Here is a 25,851-nt window from a genome sequence, read left to right as displayed (position 1 = left end):
AGTTGCTGTTGTTTTATTTTAGAATTAATTTGTGATTCCATGTTTAATAAATATTATAGTTTTAAGATTTCTATAATTTACTTTCAGTATTGTCAAATTATAGAAGACTGAATGGAGTCAGAACAGGGTTAAACTATAGTCTAAAAGAGATACTGAAAAAAGTAAATTAAAATTATAGAATTATTTGTTTGAAACTAAAAGTAATTCATGGATTACTTAAGACAATTAGCTAACTAGAAACACTCGTTGTTCTAAAAAAACAAAAGTTAAACTCATAATGGACTGAATCACTTCTAATGACACTCTGATGGGATATGTTAAGTCTCATTATGACATTATGTTGGATGAAATAAGTATAAAATAAATCATATTACAGAAGTTAACATTACTGTTTCCCCTGATCATGTTAAACAATTAGGTACAAAAAAGTAACTTAATCGAAATTGGATATATTCTTAATGATTTATAATTGAAACAAATACACATATTTATGGTTTGTAAAGTAATTCACTTGGTGAAGGAAAATGTAGTTCACTACACAGTTACACTAAATGAATAACAACAGCTGGCACCAGCTTTTGTGTCAAGAAGAAAGCAATAACACGTAATATCAAATTAAAATCTTAAAAGGTTCTTATAAATCATTGTTGTTTTAATTTAGTTTTTAACAATAACTGTACAAGCAATAACGATATCAATGCAAATAAACTTGGAATTAAATCAGGAGAATGAGAAGACACTCCTTAATTATGATTGTGTTGTTTGCTGTTTGGTCATACGTTTACAGTTAACCTGTAAACTGGTAATCGTATTTGATCACAACTTCAAATGATTTAGTTCACTTTGGACTTAGCAGTCGTCTAGTTGCTGGAACTCCAATTACCTCTCAGTTCGAACTTTTCATCCAACATAGCTCGTAAATCTTCATTTCTTGCCTTCAGCTTCTCTATCTCTCGTTTTGCAGATGGTAACTTATCTAACTAGTGATTTAATAAAAAAAATAAACTTTAATTTGAAATATAAACAAATAAATTTGTTTACATATTCTATAATGATGTAACAATTCTAAAAGATGGCTCTTTGATCCTAACAATATGATAGTGAGTTTTAACAACAGATATATAGTCTCGAATAATGAAACAAGTCTATACGGTTCACTAATCCTAACAATATGTTGTTTTTATTTGACTATACTTACATAGGTAATGAATCTACATAGCCATTTGATTGTAATGGTTAACTATTTTGTTTAACTATGTTTACATTGTTTATAATATTATTATAATAAGTCTAGATCACTATTTAACCCTAACAATGTGAGACTTTGTTTCTTAACACAATCCAATACTGTAGTATAGCTGTCTATACTTTTTTTAGATACTTAGAGCCTAAATAAATACTGCAAAAAAATACAATAAAAAAGTAAAAATAACCTCTTTCTGCATTTCCAGGTTTTCTTTACGAAGGCGATGTATGTCTGCAACCTTGAACTCCAGCACAGTTTGAAGGCTTTCTACTTCTTTCTCAAGATAACATTTCTCATCAAGAATCCTCTGCGAAGAAAGTGTATTCTTTTTATTTCAACACGTATAACAATTAGTATATTTGATGATGTAGTTTTACTCTCACAGATGTGTTTTTATTTTGGACGAGTTAGTAGTGAGTGGCTAAATGGTTCGTTATTGTCAATCCAAAAGTCTACAGTTTGCAGTCAGTTGCTGCAAGATCTCGTTTTATTGTGCCATTGGTGCATTATAAGTTTGATAATTATATGCTTATATTATATTAGAGTAGCCTAGTAATTGACTGTCTTCTATACTTCAAGTTTATCAGTTCAGAGTTGGGGATCACTAGACCAATTAGCCCTTTTGTAGCTTAGTGCAAATATTCATAAAAAATCAAACAAACATTCTTGCTTCTTCTCTCATACATTTATATGTAAGTAATAATATAATCATCCATGAGTTAGTGTATTACACTTCATATTAGTGTGTTTTATTTTTTGTTTTAAACACATTACAACTCACTAATGATATTAACATATCAAACCAGATTAAACATTAAATACAATACCAAAAATTTAAGTGTTTTCTTCAGATAAATCCATTTACTTTATTTGAGTGTTTTTTGTTTGTTTGTTGTTTTTTTGGGTAGGGTTATAAAATTATTAATATGCACAGGTGTTAAAATTATTCCATTATTTAGTGCAGAAAAAATGAATCTTTTAGTAAACATTAGCTTGTCACATCAGAAAATTTCTAGAATTGTATCTCTTTCATAAAATTACTCCACTAGAGGGCATTAAAATGATCAAATGAAAAAATAATATCATTACTGGGTTGGTGCTTGTTTTTGAATTTCGCATAAAGCTACTCGAGGGCTATCTGTGCCAGCCGTCCCTAATTTAGCAGTGTAAGACTAGAGGGAAGGCAGTTAGTCATCACCACCCACCGACAACTTTTGGGCTACTCTTTTACCAACGAATAGTGGGATTGACCGTCACCTTACAACACCCCTACGGATGAAAAGGCGAGCATGTTTGGCGCGACCGAGATGCGAACCCGCGACCCTCAGATTACGAGTCGCACGCCTTAACACGTTTGGCCATGTCGGGCCGGGTTGGTGTTTGACCAAGTTAAACGACAATGAGTCTCATCTATCACGCTTTTTTGTTAAGACTCAATGGTGATGAAGTTTACCTATTTCTAAAGTCCTGGTTTTGGTTATAAACAATTTTAGTTTATAAAGACAAATACTACATACTGGAGAATGAAATGGAAGTCATTCTTAAAAAAACCAAAAAAAAAAACACTTACCAGAACATACAAGTTGATTTTCGAAAATTATATATTCTATTTATGCCATGTTGCTTATAAGATTTTCTTAAAAAAACAAGTTTAAAATAGAAAAGTTAATAATATGGAATATCTTTTATTTGAAGAAAACAGAAAATTAAGCCATAGAAATATTTTTGACATACTTACTTGAAAGTAGGAAAGTTGAAATAATTTTAGTATTGTTTCCACAAAATTGGTAATCAGTTGAAAAAAAAAACACATCCAGATAAAGTGTTGAAAATGAACTTTCTAATTTTATGAACTAAAGTTGTATGTTATCATTATTATTATTGGTTTAATACTGTCGTTGTTTAAATATGTTCTTCTAAGTGCCTATCTCATGTATCAACCTATATTTCCTATTCTACACAATGAGCCAGTTGCGATCTGTCCATCACAGGTGATAAAACCCAATTTTAGTGTTATAAGCCTGCAAAATTATCACTGAACCACTGAGGGCCCTGTTATAGTAGTCAGATACCAGTAGCGGGTCATACCTGTAATTTCATGTTGGTGTCTCCATGCAGACTGCTTTCCATCTGCTTCTGTAGGTCTTGTAGCTGCTGCTTTAAGATCTTTACAGCTTTCTCATTGCTCTCTGAAGCCAGTTGCATCTGCTTTGCAAAGTCTTTCTCTAATTCTATTGAAAAAAAACACAAAGATATTGCAGAACTACTCAACAAACACAGCCATGACAAAAGCCATCTCGATATAAATTTTTGTCTTTTTGCATTTGCTTTAAACCTTGTACCTAACCATTAACATTATTTGAATATAGCTAATGTTTAATTGATGTTTCATAAATCTAACCAAGCTGTAACAGACAGCAAAACCTTTTCCTCTCCAGTGATATAGTAAGGATTCTATGCTATACAAATGTAAAACTCAGTACTACTAAGATTTTCATGCAAAAGTATGTATTTTAGCTGACACACCTAACAGAAATTAATCATTATTCAGGCCTAACTTCAGATTTTCTCTGGATCTGGAAAGAATGAGTTACGATGTAACTGGTGCTAACTAAACGAACAGTTACTTACAAGAAATATGGCTAACATTAACTGAAGAAATGGTTACTGACAAGTATGGCTGATTTCAAATGAAGGAATGGTTACTGACAACAAATATGGCCAATGTTAACTGAAAGAATGGTTACTGACAAGAAATATGACTAATTTCAAATGAAAGAATGGTTACTGACAACAAATATGACTGATGTCAACTGAAATAATAGTTACTGACAACAAATATGAATGATTTCAACTGAAAGAATGGCTACTGACAGCACATATGACTGATGTTAACTGAAGGTATAGTTACTGACAACAAATATGATTGATATCAGCTGAAGGAATGGTTACTCGTAGCTCACTCTTTGAAAATACTCTTCATAATTTTGAAATTTACGAATAGACTTTCAACATTTTTACCAACAGTCAAAAGTGTCATTAATAATACAAATAATTAATCCTAATATCCAACTTGCCATTATGAGTCATAAATAAAAATTTCTGTGATTTCCGACTGAAAGATTAGGAAGAGAAAGCAAGAACAAAATGAAAACCCTTAGAATTCCACTGAGAAAAACTTGCATATATATCTACAAGTGTCAATGAGGTACAATTAATGTACAAATGAAGACAAAAAATACAAAACTTTCAAACAGATGCTAAAGAAAATAATTATAAGTTACGTAAATAATATAAATAATAATAAATAATGGCAAATAATGTAAATAATGATCCTTTAAAAAAACCATTAGAAAAATTTCCACACACCATGAAAATTAACCAAGAAAATCAAAAAATAAAAACTAAAACTGGAGTAATATCAGAAAACAATATTTAATAATTGGTTTGTTTAGAATTTTGTGCAAAGATACATGAGGGCGCTCTGTGCTAATCATCCCTGATGTAGCAGCGTAGAGAAAAGGTAGCTATTCATCACCACCCACTGCCAACTTTTGGGCAACTCTTTTTATCAACGAGAAGTGAGATTGACTGTGATGTTATAATGTCCTCATGGCTAAAGGGCAATTTGAACCCATGACACTCAGATTACGAGTTTAGTGCCTTAACCACTTGGCCATGCCAGGTATAATAATTCATAAAACAAAATATGAAAAGCATTGGAAACCAATGAATGAAAAAAGATTCCACATGTAAACATAAAAACCAATGAATGAAAATAAAGTCAACATAAACACATCAGGAACCTGTGAATGTCAGCAACAGATGTATAAAAGAAACCCCAAAATGGAAACGAAATAAGAATGAAATAATTGGAGCCCAAGAATAATAATAAGTACTTATATATCACAGACATTAAGTAAAATTTACTATTCTTGTGAAATAATCTTAAAATAACAGTCAACAACAACAATAATGCGTTGTTAGATAAGAGAGCAAATCTGCCAAAAAAACCATTTTAGTGCATTTAATAACCACTAGGTGATGTTCTGTGAACTTATTACTCTGCATTATGCTGCCGAACTAGCTAATTAATGTTTTATTCCCAACTGCTGTTAGAAATCTGAAATGTGTTTCGATATTTGGATACATGACTTATTATTTATGTCTTTTAATTTTTGATCTAAAAAGTCTCCATCATAAACATAAATATGTACCAATAAATTAACACAATGACGCATAAAACCTTCCTACCTATACTGATATTTCTATTTTTAAAACGATGCATTAAATATGTTAACCTAATACATTCTTCCTTTTCTATTTATAAGGAGAGTAGAATTTGAAAGGAAAAACAATATTATGAAAGATAGCTCTGTGGTATTTGATCCTTTAATTCACAAGAACAATACTTTATGAGTTTAATTGCACAGAAGTGTTTAAGTTTGAATATAAACAAAGGTTACCTTCAATTTGAAGATTATGATGTACTTTCAAAGCTGCAACTACTTCAGTGTTCTCGTTCTCGGCATCTCTAACAGACTGAGCATGAATATTTTTCAGGTCTTCAATCTTCAGGAAAATACGAAATGCAATTCATTAAAACTGCTATCAAGTGTTTTTTTAATCATAAATAATAGGTTTTGTTGCTTGTATTTTAAAACAACAGATGACGCCACTAAAGTTTTATAGTAACCACATTTATCTTTTTATTTCGCACAAAGCTACACCAGGGTTATCTGCGCTGGCTGTCCCTACTTTAGTGAAGGCAGCTAGTCTTCACTATCCACCGCTAACTCTTTGGCTACTCTTTTACGAACGAATAGTGGCCTTGTCAGCTGTGGTGGCGTTAAAAAGTGAATGCCCCCACAGCTGACAAGGCGAGCGTGTTTGGTGTGACGGGAATTGGAAATCACGACCCTCGGATTACTCGTCGAGAGCCTTAACCCCCTGGCCACGCCAGACCTAACCAATTTTTGAGGATATGTTTACAACTTTAGATCGCGGTTCTTTCATTAAGTCAACTTCATAGGAACTAAAACGATAACACTAAATAAACTCTCAAATATAAATTAAAATCGAGTCACAATTCGTAAGTTCTCTTTGTCTTACAAAATTATTTGTTATCATTGTTAGAATATGGTCTAAAAAACAGCTTTTATACCAGGCTAATACTTTAACTGGTTCAATGCTCCTTCTATATAAATTTAAGTGTTTGAAAGTGAAGACGTAATTGTGGTATCCAAGTAAAAAACTTTTTTCATTTGTTCGAACGATTAAATCATATTCCGAAAAGAGAAAAAAAAATTTTACAAAAATGAATTAAATTGAATAAATTAATAATGGTTTTGATTGGTTTTGAATTTTGTGCAAAGCTACACGAGGGCTATCTCTGCTAATCGTCCTTAATATAGCAGTGTAAGACAAGAGGGAAGGCTGCTAGTCATCATCGTCCACCGACAACTCTTGAGCTACTCTTTTAACAACGAATAGTGACATTAACCGTAACATTATAACGCTCACATGGTTGAAAGAGAGAGGATGTTTGGTGTGACGGGAATTAAAAACGAAGAACAGACACAAGTTACATCTATCAAACCTACTTCATGATCTTAAGCCTACATAATGAAACCAACTTCGTTAAATTAAGCCTAAATACTCAAACTGGTGTTTTACAAATGTTTTTAGATTAACATCTGTTGTGTTCGACCAGTGAAGTATCAAAAGAAAATTTAAGAAAACGAATAAGTTTAAGAATTTCATTTTGATTGGTAACGAGAAATCAGTAACTTTGAAAGTGTTATTAAACTCACCTCTTTGTCATACTCAGCTCGTAATTTTCTAAATTCTTCATGGTGGTTAAAGTCCACTAAAATAAATAATAGTTGTTGCTGTTGACACACATTTTACTTCAACTGAAATATAGTGACTTAAAGTATCTGTAATTCCATTTACTCTAAGATATTAAGCTTACAAGATTTATAGTACCGAAAACAGAAGAAGCAAATAGATCTATACTAACCACAACTAATTCTTGGATAATTCTTTCACCAACGGATAGTGCAATTGATTGTCTCTTTATATCGAACACACAGTTCAAAGAACAAGCATGTTCGATGATTTAGATTTGAACCAGCGGCTCACAGTTTGTGAGTCAATGGGCAGAGAAGAGATAATCCATTGTGCGATCTTTTGTTTCATTTTGTTAGCTCTAACTCTCCTAAAATATACTATAAACTCAAAATTAACTGCTATCCATCTAAATGTTCGTAACAGACATTAGATTTATCTTATACTGAGAATGACTGTAATGTGACTATTTCGAAGAAAACTTACACGTTTCGGTCTCTTCTTTGTGCGTTGTTGTCAGCTTCGAATCCGGTTCTTGTATTTCCTCCGCACGGTTTCGCCTCAGTTGTTCTAATTGCGTTCCGCAATCGCCTAGATAAAAGAACAGTGTCTTTGATAGCTCTATATTTTCAAATTCTTATCGTTTTGCGATTTTTATAATCTAGTCCAACGTTTCGCATACTGTCGGGCGCGAGCAGATAGGGTAGTGTCAATAGTGTAAGAATGCAAAATGAAGTTTTTTATTATTTTTAATTAATAGAAATAATAAGAAAGTACAAAAACAGACAAATTTAATGTACATGCCTCGTCTCTTATTTCAGTCACAGTGGGGGAGGGAAGCAAAAGAAACTATATTTATTAAAGCAGGTTTGCTTGGTTTTGATATTTTCGCAACGCTACACGAGGGCTTTCTGCGCTAATCATTCCTAATTCAGCAGTGTAAGACTAGAGAAATGGCAACTAGTCATCACCACCCACAGCCAAGTCTTGGGTTAATCTTTTACCAACGAATGGTGGGATTGAACATCAATTTATAACGCCCCTATGGCTAAAATGGCAGGCATGTTTGATGTGACGGGGATTCGAACCCGCGACCCTCATATTACGAGTCGAGCTCCCTCACCACCTGTTCATATTATTGAACATATACACACGTCAAACTCTTATTCTATACATTCCGGAAACTAAATTTAAAATCTGTACACTCTGGCGACTAAAATCAAGATCTCTGTACTTTGGAATGTAAAATCAAAGTACATAAACTCAGACAATTAAAAGATCTGAATTTGTAATATCCAGAAATGTAGAGTAAAATAGTATTTGCAACACGTGAATAACATAAATCATGATATAATGGGCTTGAGGTAGGGCATGTCAGTGGCGTCTGCAGTGGAGGGGTCAAGAAGGGCATTTCCTCCCTGGAACATTAGAAACACAATTCTTTCTTTCTTCATTCAGCATATTTACATGAGTTTCTATTCATTTCACAATATCACCGCACCCTGGATAAATTTCTGCGGGCGTCTTTGAAGCGGGTGCTTCAGTTTCGTAATAATAACTTCATACAACGAAAATATTTAACCAACATACTTTGCTGAGCTCTCCATTCCAATAAAGTGCTTGAGTGGGACAACGCATCCAACTGAAAATAACAAAAATGACAACGATTAACAATTAACAAGCATGTAAATAATAAATAATTAAGAAATTATTACAAAAATAATAACACATGTTAAATAATGTCACACGAATTCAAAAGTATAGAATTCACGGTACCTAATCTATTTCTTTTTTTATGGGGAGAGGTAATTTTTCGAATAGAACAGGTGAGAAATTTTATTATGCATTAAGCTAAGTTTTCAAACATAAAAAACGAATAAACACTTGAATAATGGAAATTATTATTGTTGAATTATATTGCTAGTTTTGTTGCAACTCTTATCTACATCAAATAAAAATCTTACTGCTGGCTACATTCAACGAAACGACAGTTAATTGGCCAGTACACAGTTAACGAATAACTTTGACAGTGCTGTTGTTCGTTAGGTTTCAAGATTTGCACAAACATTAAAAAATACCATATATCAAATTCAAATAATGCAATATACCGTTTCAGGTATGTATAAGTGCAAGGTTTTTCTACTCAATTTAAAAGTATTCCCTTTAACTTATAGATATATTGATGATTTAATTATTATTAGTATTTATTTCCTTTAATTCGTAAGTTCTTACAATTTCTGTTTACTAGTGGAACCTCAGCAACAATGGTAAGTTTCTTTAAGCACATTATTATAAATGTTGTCATTTAAGCACTCTTTACTGGTAAAGCCTCAGTAACAATGGTAAGTTTCTTTAAGCACATTACGAGAAACGTTTGTAATTGTTGGCATTTGAGCACTGTTTACTGGTGGAGCCTTAGCAACAATGGTAAGTTTCTTTAAACACATTATTATAAATATTGTCATTTAAGCACTGTTTACTGGTGGAGTCCTCGGTAACAATGGTGAGTTTCTTTAAGTACATTATTAGAAACGTTTGCAATTGTTGTCACTTAAGCACAGTTTGCTCGTGGAGCCTCAGCAACAATAGTAAGTTTCTTTAAGCACATTAGAAAAGTTTATAATTATTGCCGTTGCTCCACTCCTTATTATTATACTTCGTTTAGCACAATGTGAATTTATTATTAAATTGTTATAAAGATTTTTAAAGTTTAAACTTTAGACACGAGTTCGTAATTTCTTGTCTGCGTTTACGATTTTCCTTCTCGTGATAATAATGTTCCTTGATTTTGGTTTGAAAAATTATAATTCCTCAGTTACTTACATGCTGTAAAGTTCGTAATGAATAGACATATTTTACTTTTAAAAAATATACATTTTAGTTATGAGACTTAAAATGCTGGTTTTGATATATTTTGTGTTTTGATTTTTTAATAAATATTATAAAATATTACAGTTACGATAGAAAGTGTTCCGTACCCTGTGTCCAGAGTAGTTTTTTACTCATAACTTAAAAGTTTCAAGATTATATTATAAATATTATACTAACACACATCTACATAAATTTTATGTAAATTGAGCGACAAATAAACTGTTTATAAACAAATAACGAAACATAGGAGGGGCAGAAAGTGTTCATGCGTCTACTTTAATGGTCAGATGTGCAGCCTTTCAGGTGAATTACTTGGCGCAATCACTCCTCATAGCCCTCCATGACTGTTTGACAGTACGACTAGTATTTTCTTCCATTCTTCTTTACAGAAGGCCTCCAATTCTTGCAAGTTTTTCGGATGACGCTGATGAACCCTGGTCTTGAACTCATGCCAAACGTTTTCAATTGGGTTGAGATCGGGTGACTGCGATGGCCATACCAGAACGCTTGTATGGTTCCTCTGCAACTAGGATTGCACATATTTCGATGTGTGCTTAGGGCCATTGTCGTGCTGGAAGATCCAACGACGCCCAAGCCGCAAGTTCCGAGCATCATTCTTGATATAAGTGGCTAATTTTAAACGTACTCTTCTCTTTTTCATGATTCCGTTGGCGCGGTGACGGCTGCCTACACCAGAAGAGCTGAAGAAACCCCATAGCATGATCCCCGTGTTTAAGTGTAGGGACGGTGTTCTTTGGAAGATTTCGTGCTCCCTTCTTACGGAAAATATAGCGAACATCATTGTGGCGGAAAAGTTCGATGTTAGTCTCGTCTGACCAAAGAATACTCTTCCAATAGGTAAAGGAATTATCTACATGCTTTCTTGCACATCTCAATCAGTTTATTTGTGGTTTAATTCACATAATAATTTATGTAGGTGTGTGTTAGTAAAATATTTGTAATATATTATACTTCTATTAGCCTTATCGTGATACTTTTAAGTTATGAGCAAAAAACTTCTCGGGACGAAGGGTGTACGAACACTTTCTGTCGTAACTGGAGTTATGTTGAAAGGGAATAATATTCGTATAATACGTTCAAAAATGGTCACAGTAAAGGTAATCAGTTTTCTAAATGCAGGTAACTTTACACGTGGTTTGGGGTTCACCACGTTAATCACACACACATGCGTTTGAGACGGCATGACGAGAAGTTATTGAAAATCATTCCCAATATTGAGAGCCTATTTTAACACCGTATTCACTATATGGGAGGAGAGGTGTATATTATCTTGTTGGAAATTGTATAGTCCCCCATCCCCCTTGAACAACAATAGTTATAAACCTTGACCTATTAAATTTGATCACGTTGTTCAACAAGATATAAAGCTATTACGGAAACTGGAAAGCCAACTTCAGAGAAAAGTATAAATTTTAGCCTCGCCATAACGGCTCATAAAATGTTCGTTGTTGTTGTTTTGAAACAGCTCTTTTTTTTTTCTTTCTTATTTTTGTCTTTATTTCTAGGATCATTTCATAAAATATTTCAAATGATTGACTTAAGGTTATCAGAATCTCAATAGCAATATTCTGCAAAGACAAAAATTCATATAAAAGTTTTAATTCTCAGTGTAAAAAATTTGAAGTTCTTACTTATTTCACCAACCAGTTGAACATGCAAATCTCTTGTGCTGAGATACAAACGTTGACAATTTTACACTTAAAATGTATTTTTGATAGATACCTATCTCCTATCACACAAATATATCTCAATTACTCTTGATTCTTAATCCTCACTTTCAAGAGTTGACCTGTCCTAAAAGACGAACACCAGCTATGAGGAGGGTGGGTGTGAATTACCTGTGGGAAATTATATTTTGGTGTTAAAAAATAATTTCTGGTACAGTATTATCTCCACTCTTTAAAGGTAAAAGGGTCAGTTAAGAAGCACTGCAGAATAACTAACTATCCAGAATGAACAGGTGCACTCTGAGATGAATAAAGCACATAATGGGGTATTTCTGGAACAGGTATGCTCTTTGCACAAAAAATTGGAAATTAAAGTAGTATGTGTGAAAAATGGATCATTAGGTGGAAGCGTTAGTCATGTATAAATGTAACTATAGTGAACTATATATTTTCTCACCCTCAACTGGACAGATTCTATAACTCATTTGTAACCACAAGATTGTGGATAGGGCATGTAGACCAATATATACACATGTATGCATATATACATACCAACAACCAACTGTAAGTGGAATACCATCATTGTTTGTTCTCTTGTCTTCCTGAGAGACAATCAGTCACATTCTGATGGTGTTACAGAACAGTTGCCATCTCCCTTTTTCATTTTGGGAGATTTTAACAGACACTCCCCTGTGGGGTAGTACCAATATGTACATGAGGGATTGTTTCATTGAAAATATGTTCTCAAATCACAACCTATCTCTCTTCAGTAGTGGTTCTTTTCCCTATTTCCATGCACCTAGTCATTCTTTTACTGCTGTTGATCTACGTATCTATCTGTTCCCCTTCACTTTTATTGGAGAGTTGACAATGGTAAGCAGAACAGTGAAACTACCCATTGTTTTGAGAGAGAATGGCTGTGGTCAGCGCCCTCTAGCTTGAGTGCCATGGTGAAAGTTGGACCAGGTTAACTGACTTTTTTTACCTCTCTTTTGGAACTTGGTCCTGCAGTCGTTAGTCTTCCATCTGTTAACAACTGCATGGAGGCAGTAAGTAATTGCAGAATTCAAGCAGCTGCCAGCAGGTCAACTCCACAATATTTCAATAAAATTATTTTCTCATTGTTTAGTAAGAAGAGGTATCATCCAATTTTCACAACATCAGCAATTGGAAAAAGATTACAAAGAATGGTTTTGTAGCAGTATTGACATCATTGTTGTTTAATGAAAGGAGAGATCAAAATAAATCTGTATGTATGTCATATTGAAAGAAATAATGGTGTCTGTAACTGTTTGTTAACAACAGCTTAGCATTCTTGTGTTAGTTCCTGTTAAACTATGTTGAAGCATACTAAATAACCCTATCCATCTGTTAACAGGATTAAAAATGATATATTTCTATATCAGTTCCTGTTGAACAAGTCAGAAATTGTGTTATCATCAAGATTAAAAGTGATGTAACATTGCCAGTTGCCTGTTGAAATGTCTATGAATATGTCAAACAGTTTCTTTGAAGGTTAAACATTGGTTCATGTTGTACAATCTTGGAGTTAAACAGCTGACACCAAAACTAAACATTTGTTATTTTCAACAAATTTCAAACACAGTAAACAGCTGGTACAAAACCTAAACAAACTTGAGACACACAGTTGCCACTACTTCTAAGCATCACTTCCTGTTGAACAGAAGTAAAACATATTAAAAGCTGTTACCAAGAATTGTTAATTTCTTCTATACTCTTTGTGTTGAATTTCTTTAAACAGAGAATGAGATTGTCATTGAAAGGTTTATAGAAGATGGTCTCATTTTGTTTTTCTCAGCCTCTTAAATATACAGATCTTTTTAGACATCATTTCTGGCATTTCCACATCTACATTTGCTGCTGACGTACATTAGAAATGTACTGAGAGCTCTTTTTATTTACATTTTAATTCTTTCTATCCTTCTTGGTACAAACACTACCTTTAAGGGTCAATTCTTACATTTGAGATATCTAAACTCTGACATTACCCCATGAGAATTATCTCAACAATACCAATAAAAAGGCTAAACTTGCCACATTCTTTATTGCAAGCTGTCTCTGATCTAAGGACAAACCACATAGTGACAGAGATCCTTTAGTCTTTACATACCTTCCTTCAACTAGTCAGAGTAGTCGAACTGTCCAATGCAACATTACTTTACTGACAAGAGAAAACACATCTCTCAACATTTTTATCACTCCACTTTCAGTTTCTTTCAAATGTAAAAGGAATTTCAAAGACTGTCCAGTATATTCCAAATTACAGACAGAATCAATCACCTTCACTTGTACAAACTGACAAAACTGGTCTGTGTTGGCGAGCTAATTGTCTTCCATGCGATTATATCACCAACTTATCGAATCTCTCCAGTTCTACCTTTCATGTAAAAGGCCAATTTAAATCATTGTGAATTATTTATTTATTTGCTTTACTAGATGTAAACATCTCTCACTTGTGTGCAATGACACCCTTAAACCCTCAGTTCTCAAACACCTTAACTTTCCAAATCACAATGCGATTGGCGACATGAGTGTACTGGTGTTATAACATGATCCCCACAAAAAGTATCATTGCAAAATCCAAGAACATAAACTTATATTTAACTAAATTTTAACACAACATAGAATTAATACATGTTTTTTAAAGTGATTATTATCTTCCTTGTATTTCACTTTTCCACTCCTGTTACCATGACATCATATACATATATTCCCTGATCAATATTCTTTTTATTATATAAAATCCTTTTTTTACTTATGGAAAAACGTTATTTACAGAGTGGTGAGAGCATCATACAGTTTTTTAATATTTTTTCGTTTGTGTATGTTATAAATGAAACTAGTAATAAACTGTCAATGACATATATAATAGTTTATATTTTCTTTATACAAACAGACAATGAAAGATAACAGCTCTTGCACATCAATTTAAAACACAAAAAATATTTGTTCTGAGATTTTTTTTCAAATAATTTATGAACAAGCTCATATAAATTAGTGACAGGTTATGATGGCTGTGGAATAGTGTTTCCAGTGCAGTTAAACAGAATGAACAATTATCAGTGTTAGATTTTACTTCTTACAGCGGAGTTACTCTGGGTGTAATAATGTTTTCACCAATAAATAATATGAAATTGAAAGTCCCCTTATTCATTTGTTTCTGCTATATAGTGCTAATCATAGTTCAGTATATATGTACCACTTACATATTGGATTTGTTTCTTTTTATATAACTTCTGTTTGTGTATGTATGTGGTTTATTAAGAAATTCCAAATTTTAGTAATATGTTCACTGTTGCAATGAGAAAAATATACAGAGGATAATGTAATTAAAATAATGTATTCACCACGAACTGATTCATTGCTATTGTGATATAATGCACTTTGGAACTTAATTATTCATATATGTTTATATGAAATTTAATAGTCGAGTCACATTTATAAAAATAATTTATATGATCCCAGTGAATTAACTTGGAAAGTCCATCTAATTTACAAGATTTAAATTGGAAAACGGTTAGCAAAGTATACTGATGTTGTTTTTAAACTATTGTGATACACCAATTGCTTCCATAAATTCCAAATAAACTTTATCATAAACCTAATTTTGTGGGTGAACAATAAAATATTAGATATAACTGCATGTGTGTGAAAGTCAGCATCTGTGTGTGTAATCTTATAGAAGAAAATACATTTATTTTTATTCAGGACATTTACTTATCTTGTAGCATTTTCAAATGCATTTGGGAACACAAACTCATACACATAAGAAAAAGCCTTGAATTAAGACAAATAATATTTTTGTTTTAAAATTTTTCTGATCATCTTTTCAGGTGAAATTAAGAGCATGGTCATTTCTACACACAACCAGAAAAAAATCATTTCCATAAATCTAAAATGCAGAGATTATATAATTAATCTGGGAGTTACCAATGGGGGGTCATCAAATCCATTAGTTGCATAAAGTTGGGTACACTATAAACCAAACATATGAGTAAACTGAGGATTTAGTACATTATAAACAAAAATTTAGAGTTTTAAGAGGGTTGAGTGCATTTTACTGAGAGAATTCTGAATAATCACTTCAAGAAATATTGCAATAACCACAGCAGATATAAGTAGTATTTGAAAGGAATGTAAGTGAAGGACATTTATAACTTGTTTGGTGTCATAGGAACTACAATCCTACCAAAAAATGGTCACTTTTAGAAAGGTTATTTAACACCCCTTTTCTACACACAATTTTGACATTGGAAAACAAAGGAATACATGTACAGATCAACTTGGAACGTCAAAACCATCCAAAAGAGACCTGAAAAAGTCATACCCCTCACCCATGGTACAGAAAGTGCAGCATCTTGCAACAGATGAGAAAACATCAACATGGATGTCAGTCAGTAACAAAATGCATCTTCATCAGAATGTAACATAATAAAAGAGTATGCCCATCTCAAAAGTGCCAGAAGCCACATATATACACGCTATTTCACAATAAATCCATTCAATCATTGCATATCTAAAGCATCTGGAGACAAACAATGACATAACAGTCAAATCATCCATAGATCAGACTGATGGAGAATTATCATCCTTATACACTGAGATTGATTAAGGAAAGCAGACAACGAGTAGTGGTGTATTCTTTACACAACTGTCTTACAATAGAAATTTTTCCAATAGGAACTATGTTTGACCATCAGACATTATTTGACTGTAACAATATTGTGATGTATTCAACCTCTCTATATTAAGATAATTGTTTTATTCTAGTTCGAGATCATCCTTTATTGTTAGAGGCTAACATATAAAATTAATAAATACTACTCACATTCTGTACAGATCCTGGCCTAGCATAATGGTAAAATCCCTCAACTGGCCAAGTCTGATCCACTTTCGCTTTCGAAGCTCGGTGATTGTTTCTGCATAAAGAATTTACATCAGATCAAAAATTTGTCTAAGGTTTTTTAACATCGTTTTGTCTAGAAATTCTTCATACACTACTCAGTTACTACATTATTTAACATAGAGTGAGAACTTTCTCGGTTTTCTCAGGTTAAGTTGGTGTGTGTGTGGGGGGTATCATTTGACAACACACGTATACTTTGACGAATTGTATAGGTTAATATCAATACACTAAGGTCTTTTTAAGATTGTTTCTGATACAAAACTGAAATTCTTTCTCTTGAATTCTCTACCATTACAGTGACATGTCATGGGATCCACAGCACGAGAAACCGAATTTTCGATACCCGTAATGACCATGGTGTAGCTTGGTGCCTAATTCTAAACAAACAGTCTTGAATTGTAAGTGTACATTCTGTGTGCTGTATTTTTGTGTGTATTTAACATTGTTAAAGTGTCTATTAGAATAAGAACAAGTATCTCATCATATACCGCATAAACATTTCAGAATTATTTAACTTACACTTGATAATTTATCAGAAACGAACATTTTCATAAACTACCTGAAGTAGCACAGATTCACCATTCGAATATTAAAATTATTCAAGGTATTAAATCATTCAGGTTTCGTCATCTTTCATGTGTTAGTAACAGCTGATTTTGATATATTATATATATATTGCTTGTGCAGTAACCGATTATTATTCAGCTTGAATGCAAACTTCAGAAGATACTTTCGTAGATTTTTTTAAAGTAGAAACCTGTTTTCTTATATATTTAATCATCCTTCCTCACTTTTTTCTATTATTATGGATTGTCAGGTTCATGGGACTGAATACTCTGTAGTTGGTGATGAATTTGAACAATAAATGGACAAAACAATATTCAATCATTTTAAGAATAATATATTCCAAACAAGTCAAATGAATGTAAACCCACACATATGACAAAATCTTGGTTCAATGTTGTGTATCACAATTGTTTATAAAGCTTCAAATAATTCTCATTTCACTTAAAGCATTCGTACACGCTTGTTTAATTCAGTTGCGAGTTCAAATCACCATCCTACCAAACATGCTTGTCCTTTCAGCTGTAGGGAGCATCACAAAGTCGTGGTCAATCCCACTAAGCATTGGATAAAAGAGTAGACCAAGAACTTAGAAACTGAAATTAGACTTCTTTTGTTTACATAGAATCTGTCAAACCACTGTAATGTCAAAATATGTTGTTTCAAAAGGTAATCATTTATATAATCATGTTAACTAAACAACACAATAGTTGTGCTTGAACTCAACAGTAAAGCCAATATACCATCAGAGAGGAAGTTGCCATTCAATAGTATTCTTCAACACACCATACACGTTAAGGGGTTGACTGTCACTCTTATAACAAGCACATACATTAAAGTGTAAAAATAATATGTGGCTCCAATGTAGCATTGTTTCTAGAAGGTTCCTAGATTAATTTATGAATAAAAGTGTCTTGAACAGTTTTCAAAACCTGTGTCCCTAACGGATTGATTCTAGTCTTTCCCGATCTATATGCCTGAAATTAAATCATCTATAATTATGATATCATTAACTCTTTCAGCATGGGTTCGATCACGAAGACTGACCTTATAACCATTTCGTTCAGCTTATAGTGTTCATGCTATAATTTTTTATTTATTATGTATATGTTTACCAAAGTTTCATATTAACAGTAAATATTACAAGACTTACGTCCTCAAAAGTTTCACTGTTCTTAAGTGTTTTCTTATAGCAAAGCCACATTGGGCTATCCGCTGAGTCAACCGAGAGGAATCGAATCCCTGGGATTAGCGTTGTAAATTCGTAAACTGGCCGCTGTACCAATGGGAAACTTATAAAACTGACCTTCAGAAAATGATCTGTCTCGGCTGTGTTTTAGTAAATCAACACTTTTATTACTGTTGGCAAATAAATTCTTAAACTTTGTTGTTTTTTAAACATAGAACAGTAAATAAAAGGGTGTGAGGCGAGCTTAGAAAATCCGCATTAATTAAGACAAGAAAAAGCCCAGAAAGAAGTAACCCGTTTCGTAATGGAAAGTAAATATCTCGAGGCTGAACAAGACTATACTAAAGCCAGGAAATAAAATAGGCCAAAAGAAATAGATTTTAGACTCAACTTCAGTTGACAAAGGCAAAATGAGAACTCTGAATTCAGTCGGCATATTAAGATTCCACAAGTTAATGAAAATGAAGTTGATAAATATTTAGAACATTTGGAGAAAGTTGCTTAAATCATGGACTAGCCTACCGAAAATGTCCTTTATTGCTGCAGTGTTTTGACTGGTAAACAGACAGTCAGATGTGGCTTTGCTATGAGAAAACGCACACACACAAGGAGCTCATGCTGCTCTCTTTCTAGAAGATTGCACAGATTATGATAATACTAAAACAGTTATCCTGTAAGTATATGACCTAGTTCCAGAATCTCATCGGCAAAAGTTTCGAGGTTACTACAATCATGATGATCAAACTCAAATGCAATTCGCCCATGAAAAAGAGGTTTATTTTGATAAGTGTTGTAATTCTATGCATACTGACAAAGTTTTGGTAAATTAAGTCAATTATGTTTAATTTAGGAATTTAAATGCTGTACAAGTTTCCACAAAAATATTTTATTTCTACAAAAATAAAGTTAAAACATTACATGAAAGCAGCTGCTCTTTCCAATGATTACACTTTAATTCATAAAACCACTTTTCATAAAAATAAATTTTTCCCAGCTAAGCAGAAACCTGTACCCCTAAAGTTGAGGATACTATTAAAAATGCACTTCCTATAGTTCGAAATCTTCTGGCAGATTGGACAAAAACTTCATCAAAATCATCAAGGCCTGTCTTCCATTTCTATAAACACCTTATTATATTATGTCCTGTTGTTGGAGTTTGAAAAAGAAACAGAGGCAACACCCAGTGCATCTGTGTCCACATATGGATGTAGTTTTACCAGATCATTCGATGTTGTTGATTTGGCCACTTATAGAAGGGCTAACGTAGTTAAGGAGGAATTTAAACTTTTTTGTGTCTGTTGGTTCTGTAATTTCATAAACGACACTGCTAATCTCCTACCCGTACGTATTTTACATGATACTAGAGCGACTCGACTACCATTGTTAGAAGGTATATTGACTTTAGGTTCGAGTTCTGCCATTGTTGGTCTGTCATCACTCAGGGTATTGAAGGAAGCTTTGATAATGTTCCTCTTCATAACATATATTTAACATCAGACCTAGTTTCAAGACCAGTTGCGGGTGGAATGAGACCTACTATGCCAATTAATAGTATGTCATTATTGTTTGCAAACGATTTGGCCAGGGGAAAATTTGTTAACAAACCCAAAATGGTAAGTGAGCCGATCACTGTTTTATATGAAGATGATGTTGTTGTTGAGGATAATCCATAAGCTTCCTTCATGTGCTGTGAGTTGAGCTTAGGCAAAGAAATTAAGCCAAAAGAAATGTTTTGGACCCAAAGAGAATTCTGTGAATAACTGTTACTACACTCATTGGTGAGTGACAATGATGAAAGTGAGATATCTGATTCAACTGGTGAAGTTTATTTGCGAGAAGTAAACTGATCATTGAGCAGGAAAACGATCTACAGATCTCTTCATTATTTAAATACGCACTTCCAAAAGATGAACTGAAGAAAGTTCCAAGCGGTATTATTTTCAAAAATGGTGTGCTCATAAGAAAATTGAGATTACCAAATAAACTAGCCTCAGAGAACTGGGCTAGTTTATCAAATTGTTTTACAAAAGTGTATTGTTGTGATATATTGAAAGTAGCCCATAAACTCTCCATGAGAGGTCATTTAGGAGTCAGCAAGACGTGTCAAAATTGCAAGACATTTCTTTTTTGCTGGAAATTAGGCAAGAGATTTCTCGGTTTTGTAAAAACATTTCACATCTGTCAATTGGTCAGAAAATCCCCATTGCTCCTTTAAAACCTACCCCAACTTTCTAAAAACACCTAGATCATGTGATTATTAGTTATGTTATGACAATAAGATAACATTTGTGTCTGAGCACATTCACGTGCTGTGTAAATTTAGTCTCATACGGTTGTTTGTATTAACTGTCGTGATATTTAAAATTGTATAATTTTTTGACAGTGCATTGTATTTAATGTGTATATATATACATATATCAGTAAAAATTGTCTAACGTCAATTTTGAAATATCTAATGAATGAGGTACAACGGATTTGTCGTTGTTTACTTTAATGCCTATGCTTGTTTCACCAATTTTCTTTTTGTTTGTGACGTATAATTTAATAGTCTGTAACAAATTCTCACTAAAATTCATTGTCCTTTATTATGATAAATGGGAACCCAAATGGATTTAATCCCCTTGCTGTTGTCTTTGATATCCTCAACTTCTACAGGATCTACTTCATATTTTGCATATTATGTCACTCCTCTGCCTCTTTTGTACTCTATTCCTGTTAAATAGCCTGTAATCCTATATTTAAAAGATCTTGCATCATCAAAACCATTTATGTTTAACCATTTCTCAGTTATCTCATTGTGTCAAATTTTCCTCTTTCAACCATGCACTGCTATAGTAATCAATTTCATTTTTTATACGTCCACCATTATGGCTACTTTTACAGAGATGCCAACCATTACGATTTGAGAGTAATCATTACGAGTTTGGTTATACATTACGACTATTCGCTCATACAGACAAACATTACGACTTGTTGCAACTCTGAAGCTATTATATATTATACAGGCCTATACAATACTGATAAATTGTTACCTCAGGGCTTGAAAGAGGTGAAAATAAAATTTCTGGTGAGATACAAATAAATTTTGATAATAAATAAAAGACATAGTCCGAATGGCTCCTTGCAATAATCTTGTTTGTGCATGAAATAATAAATAAATATTTGTTTCTCCGACGTATACCAATAGTTTTAGTGCGGTGCTTTTTCATGCTGGATACGTAAAGGAATCCACAGTTACGTCATCAGTGCTTGTCAGCCAATCAGAGCTTGCACAGATGGGTATTTCTCGTTTACTAAGCGGCATAGAAAACCAATGCGACCGTTCACAAAATGGGGAAAAAAAAGACGCCTCCTTCACCAGATTGTCTTGTTCCTGTCAAATCTAAAATGACTAAAACTGTGAATCAAAAATTTAGGAAAGGGTATGGTGCAAAATATCTGGTCATTGCATCAAAAGTCAGTGACAGTCATGCGTTTTGTACAGTTTGTCATATAGATTTTTCTGTGGCACATGGCGGGATAAACGATTGTTCCAGACATACAAAATCGGCATCTCACCAACAAAAGGCTGAGGCAAAGACAAAAACGATACAGATAACGACAATTATGAGTAAGAATTCAGAATATGAAACCATAAGTGCAGAAGTGATGTTCACGTCATGTCTCATAATTTACCCCTAGCTGTAGTCGATCATGCAGGACATCTATTCAGAAAAATGTTCCCAGACTTCGATATAGCGAAAAAATATGGCTGTGTATGCAATCAAAAGGACAATGTTGTTATAACTCTCAACCATCCAGAGACATTCTCATGAAAGCAAAGGCTAAAACAGCTGCAAAACTATTACAATAAGTGTCATAAACTTGATATAAACAAGTCCTTACACAAAGACATTTTCTATATATGCAAAAACGGCTCGTCTGGGTTGAGAAAATATTTTACATAGAAGAGCGAACAACGTTTTGACCTTCTTCGGTCACCGTCAGGTTCACAATGAAAAATGTGATTAACAGGAAGCTGACCACAAGTTTGGAAGGGGTCGTGTAACTGATTGTCGGAATGTAGAGGGCGGTGTTAGATGTTTGAATATATAATTTTATTTTATTATATTTAATATCGGTATAAAGGCGTTCCTTTATATTGGTTAATTTTGGGTTGAAGTTGTTGTATAAGTAAGGCTTCTTTAATTTTGCGTTTGTTTATGTTTCTTTCTCTATTTAGTATTTGAGTGTTTTCTATGGTTATGTTGTGTTTATTTGACTTGCAGTGTTCTTTGAAACGTTTCTCCAACATAGTTCGCATCACATTCTATATAAAATATATTTTTTGTGCCTGGTTTTGAATAAACTTGGTAAACTGGAGTGTCATATTTTATTATTAGTTTTGCCATTTGACGAGCTGTCTTTGTAAAACTACACTGCATCATATTATTTATGAAATACAATCTACATAGTAGGGTTTTCTCAACATCACTGAAAACTATAGCATTTTCTGCTTACTGTTTACCTATGTTAAATATAATAAAATAAAATTATATATTCAAACATCTAACACCGCATGTTCAATGGTGTTTACCTAAACCAGTGACCGATGCTTGTTACTCTGAACTAAACTAAATTTTCTGCTTACTGTTTGTGCATGTTCAGGTGTTTTACCAGTATGCTTGTTACTCTGAACTAAATAAAAGACAGAGTTTCAAAATATTTTTTTAAATTTATTTATTAAATACACAAAACACAGTCATAAACGAGCAATCTATAGCAGTAATAAATAATAATAGTTATAATAATAATATAATAATAAACAGCTTAGAAACATTGGTAAGGTCTAGTAGCCGCAAATGATAAAGGGCTCTGTCTACAATCATTAGGCTGTCATTTGAAACAGTTGGCATCTCTGCTTCTATACCCATTTCTAATGCGAAACGTTTCTCTGCCTCCATTTCTTTTTGTACTTTGTTTATCTTCGCACTGACCCCTATCTCGTATACATGCACCACAAAAACGTTTTCTCTGCTAACCCCTTTATATCGCCTGTTCTGCCAGTTATATACTTCACCTGTTTCCATAGGTGGCAAAATCTGATTTTGTTCTCCTATTTACCCACGTCTTGTCAAGAAACCATCTACAACTTTAGCCTCCTCAAGTTTATCATCCACTTCCTTTTCTGGATTTTTTGTTTTCCTTCCCTCCAAGTGACGACCTGACATGATCAGGTAGTTAGGCACTTCACTCGTTATATGAGGGTCACGAGTTCGAATCCCGGTCACACCGAATATGTTCGCCCTTTCATTCGTCGGTGTGTTATAATGTGACGATTAATCTTACTATTGGTTGGGAAAACAGTAGCCCAAGAGTTGATGTTCGATGGTAATGACTAGCTGCTGTTCCTCTAGTCTTACACTGCAAAATTGGAGACGGCTAGCGCACATAACCGTCATGTAACTTTCAGCGAAATTCAAAACAAACCAAACTCTCCAAATACAAGTGATCGTGGTCTGCTGAAGCTCAAATTTGTTGCTCAATAGAAGAGACTCATTGCAATTAAATTTATTACTTTTAGTTCTGATAATGAATTATTAAAACACAATATTTTGAATAAAGTAGTTTAAAGATTACGATAACTTAACACGTATAATGATTTACCAGCGAGTTGGAATATACCTAAGCCTAAAGCACGGTTGCTACTGCAGCCTGTGGTTTTCAATTCTTCTGCATAAACACATAATCTGGGACTTTGAGAAAAAATATTACTATTATTTTATTTACTGGGGGAATTTCGCTGTTATACATGATAACTTGTATAACTATCTCTCCTTATAGAGCATTTGCCTCTGGCAAAAAAGTTCAGCACAGGGGTACGATATATCAACCCTAATTTTTTGACTGTTGAGAAAGTTGGAAAGTCATTACTGAGATAAAAGTTATTATATTAAATTAGAGCCTATTCTAAACGTTAATTGGAAAAAATATTTTAAAACAATGAGATGCGGTACTTAAAAGAACAACCTACTTCACTCTCTTTCCAAATCTGAAGAAATTAATACATTTTATACGGAAGTTCTGTGCCATCATTCTTTTCTAAATTTTTCAAATGAAACTTGTTCCTTTAGGTCACGTGAGTTCTACTTCTGACGTAATTACGTATAAGCGGTGTATCTATTGGATACTGTTACAAACCAACGTTGTTTTAAATTAAGTAATGATTGTTTCTACTGCGTTCTAAATCAATTTTGAAATACAAAAAAAAAAAAAAAATAGATATAATGATAATAAACTCTAGGAACCTTTATTTCCACCCAATTTTTCAAGCAAAACCCTTTATTTCAAGATATTTCTGTTAAATATACACGATTCGAATATCACTAAAATACAACAAGTAGAAGAATTTTTTTTAATTTCGCGCAAAGCTTCTTGATGGCTATCTGCGCTAGCCGTTTTTATTTTTCAAATCTCCAACCTTCGGGAAAGTATGAAATGTAATTCATTTTAACTTCTATCGGGTGTTTTTTAGCCATAAATAATATATTTTATGTTTGTATTTTAAAACGTTTGCAAAAGTATGATACTAAACTGAAAACAGTTGTAACTAAGTCATTGTTTCTTTAACAAAATTCTCATTTTTCTCATAAAAATACATATTTTCATGTAATGTGGCATAAGAAATTTAGAAAATGTTATTTTTCTTTATTCATGGAATAGTTTTTATGAACTGTTCTGTCAATCTTCTAAGTACCATTTTCTAATTCCTTATGTTGAACACTTGGCCTCCAGTCTGATTTCATTCGGAAAAATATATTTAGGTTTATATTGTTTTTATTAACATATCAGCCATCTTTGAAGTAATTTTATTATGCAGTTTAAAATGTAGAAACTTGAACGTTTTGAAACTGATTGAAAGCTGAGAATAATGGTACTGTTTTCTTTCATAACCATTGATATCTTGTGAGGTTTAGTCTCTCATATGTCTATCACTGTATATATGGTGTAATAACTGTGGATTTCATATCTGGTTCAATTTATAGATTATTCTTACTGAAGATTAATGTGAGTGTTTACTTCTATATTTAGATCGAGATCTAGTCTTTCAAGCTTTGTTTTCAGTGGAAGTGGAGAGATAGTTGACATTAGGATGGTTTGTTTCTTTTGGAATTTCGCACAAAGCAACTCGAGTGTTATCTGTGCTAGCCGTTTCTAATTTAGCAGTGTAAGACTAGAGGGAAGGCAGCTAGTCTTCACCACCCACCGCTAACTCTTGGGCTACTCTTTTACCAACGGACAGTGGGACTGACCGTAACATTATAACGCCCCCACGGCTGAGAGGGCAAGCATGTTTTGCGACCCTCAGATTACGAAGCGCACGCCTTAACGCGCTAGGCCATGCCAGGCCACATTAGGATGGTAGCTATAGAGTTGCACATATGTACAGCTGGCCATTAGAAAAGTTTCAGTAAATTTCTTTGGAGTGTCAGCTGTGTAAAATGTTATTTTACCTAACTATGTTTCAGTAGGTTTG

General features: G+C 33.1%; 1 protein-coding gene across 1 annotated transcript; it reads right to left on the bottom strand.

Moving 5' to 3' along the window:
- Positions 1-225: 225 nt before the first annotated feature.
- On the bottom strand, positions 226-24,409 carry LOC143235662 (CAP-Gly domain-containing linker protein 1 homolog). The gene is made up of 10 exons (XM_076473885.1): positions 24,349-24,409; positions 16,505-16,595; positions 8,687-8,738; positions 7,583-7,687; positions 7,060-7,115; positions 5,713-5,818; positions 3,335-3,477; positions 1,434-1,553; positions 884-980; positions 226-251 (listed from the first exon to the last, which is right to left on the bottom strand). Exons 1-10 carry the CDS (start codon positions 24,405-24,407, stop codon positions 226-228), a joined length of 855 nt encoding a protein of 284 aa, XP_076330000.1. The 5' UTR covers positions 24,408-24,409.
- Positions 24,410-25,851: the final 1,442 nt, after the last annotated feature.

This window comes from Tachypleus tridentatus, chromosome 12 (genome assembly GCF_004210375.1).
Source record: "Tachypleus tridentatus isolate NWPU-2018 chromosome 12, ASM421037v1, whole genome shotgun sequence".
In the NCBI taxonomy this organism is placed as follows: domain Eukaryota; kingdom Metazoa; phylum Arthropoda; class Merostomata; order Xiphosura; family Limulidae; genus Tachypleus; species Tachypleus tridentatus.
The sequence above is the reverse complement of the archived record's forward strand: the minus strand, read 5'-3'. Positions and strand labels throughout refer to the sequence as shown.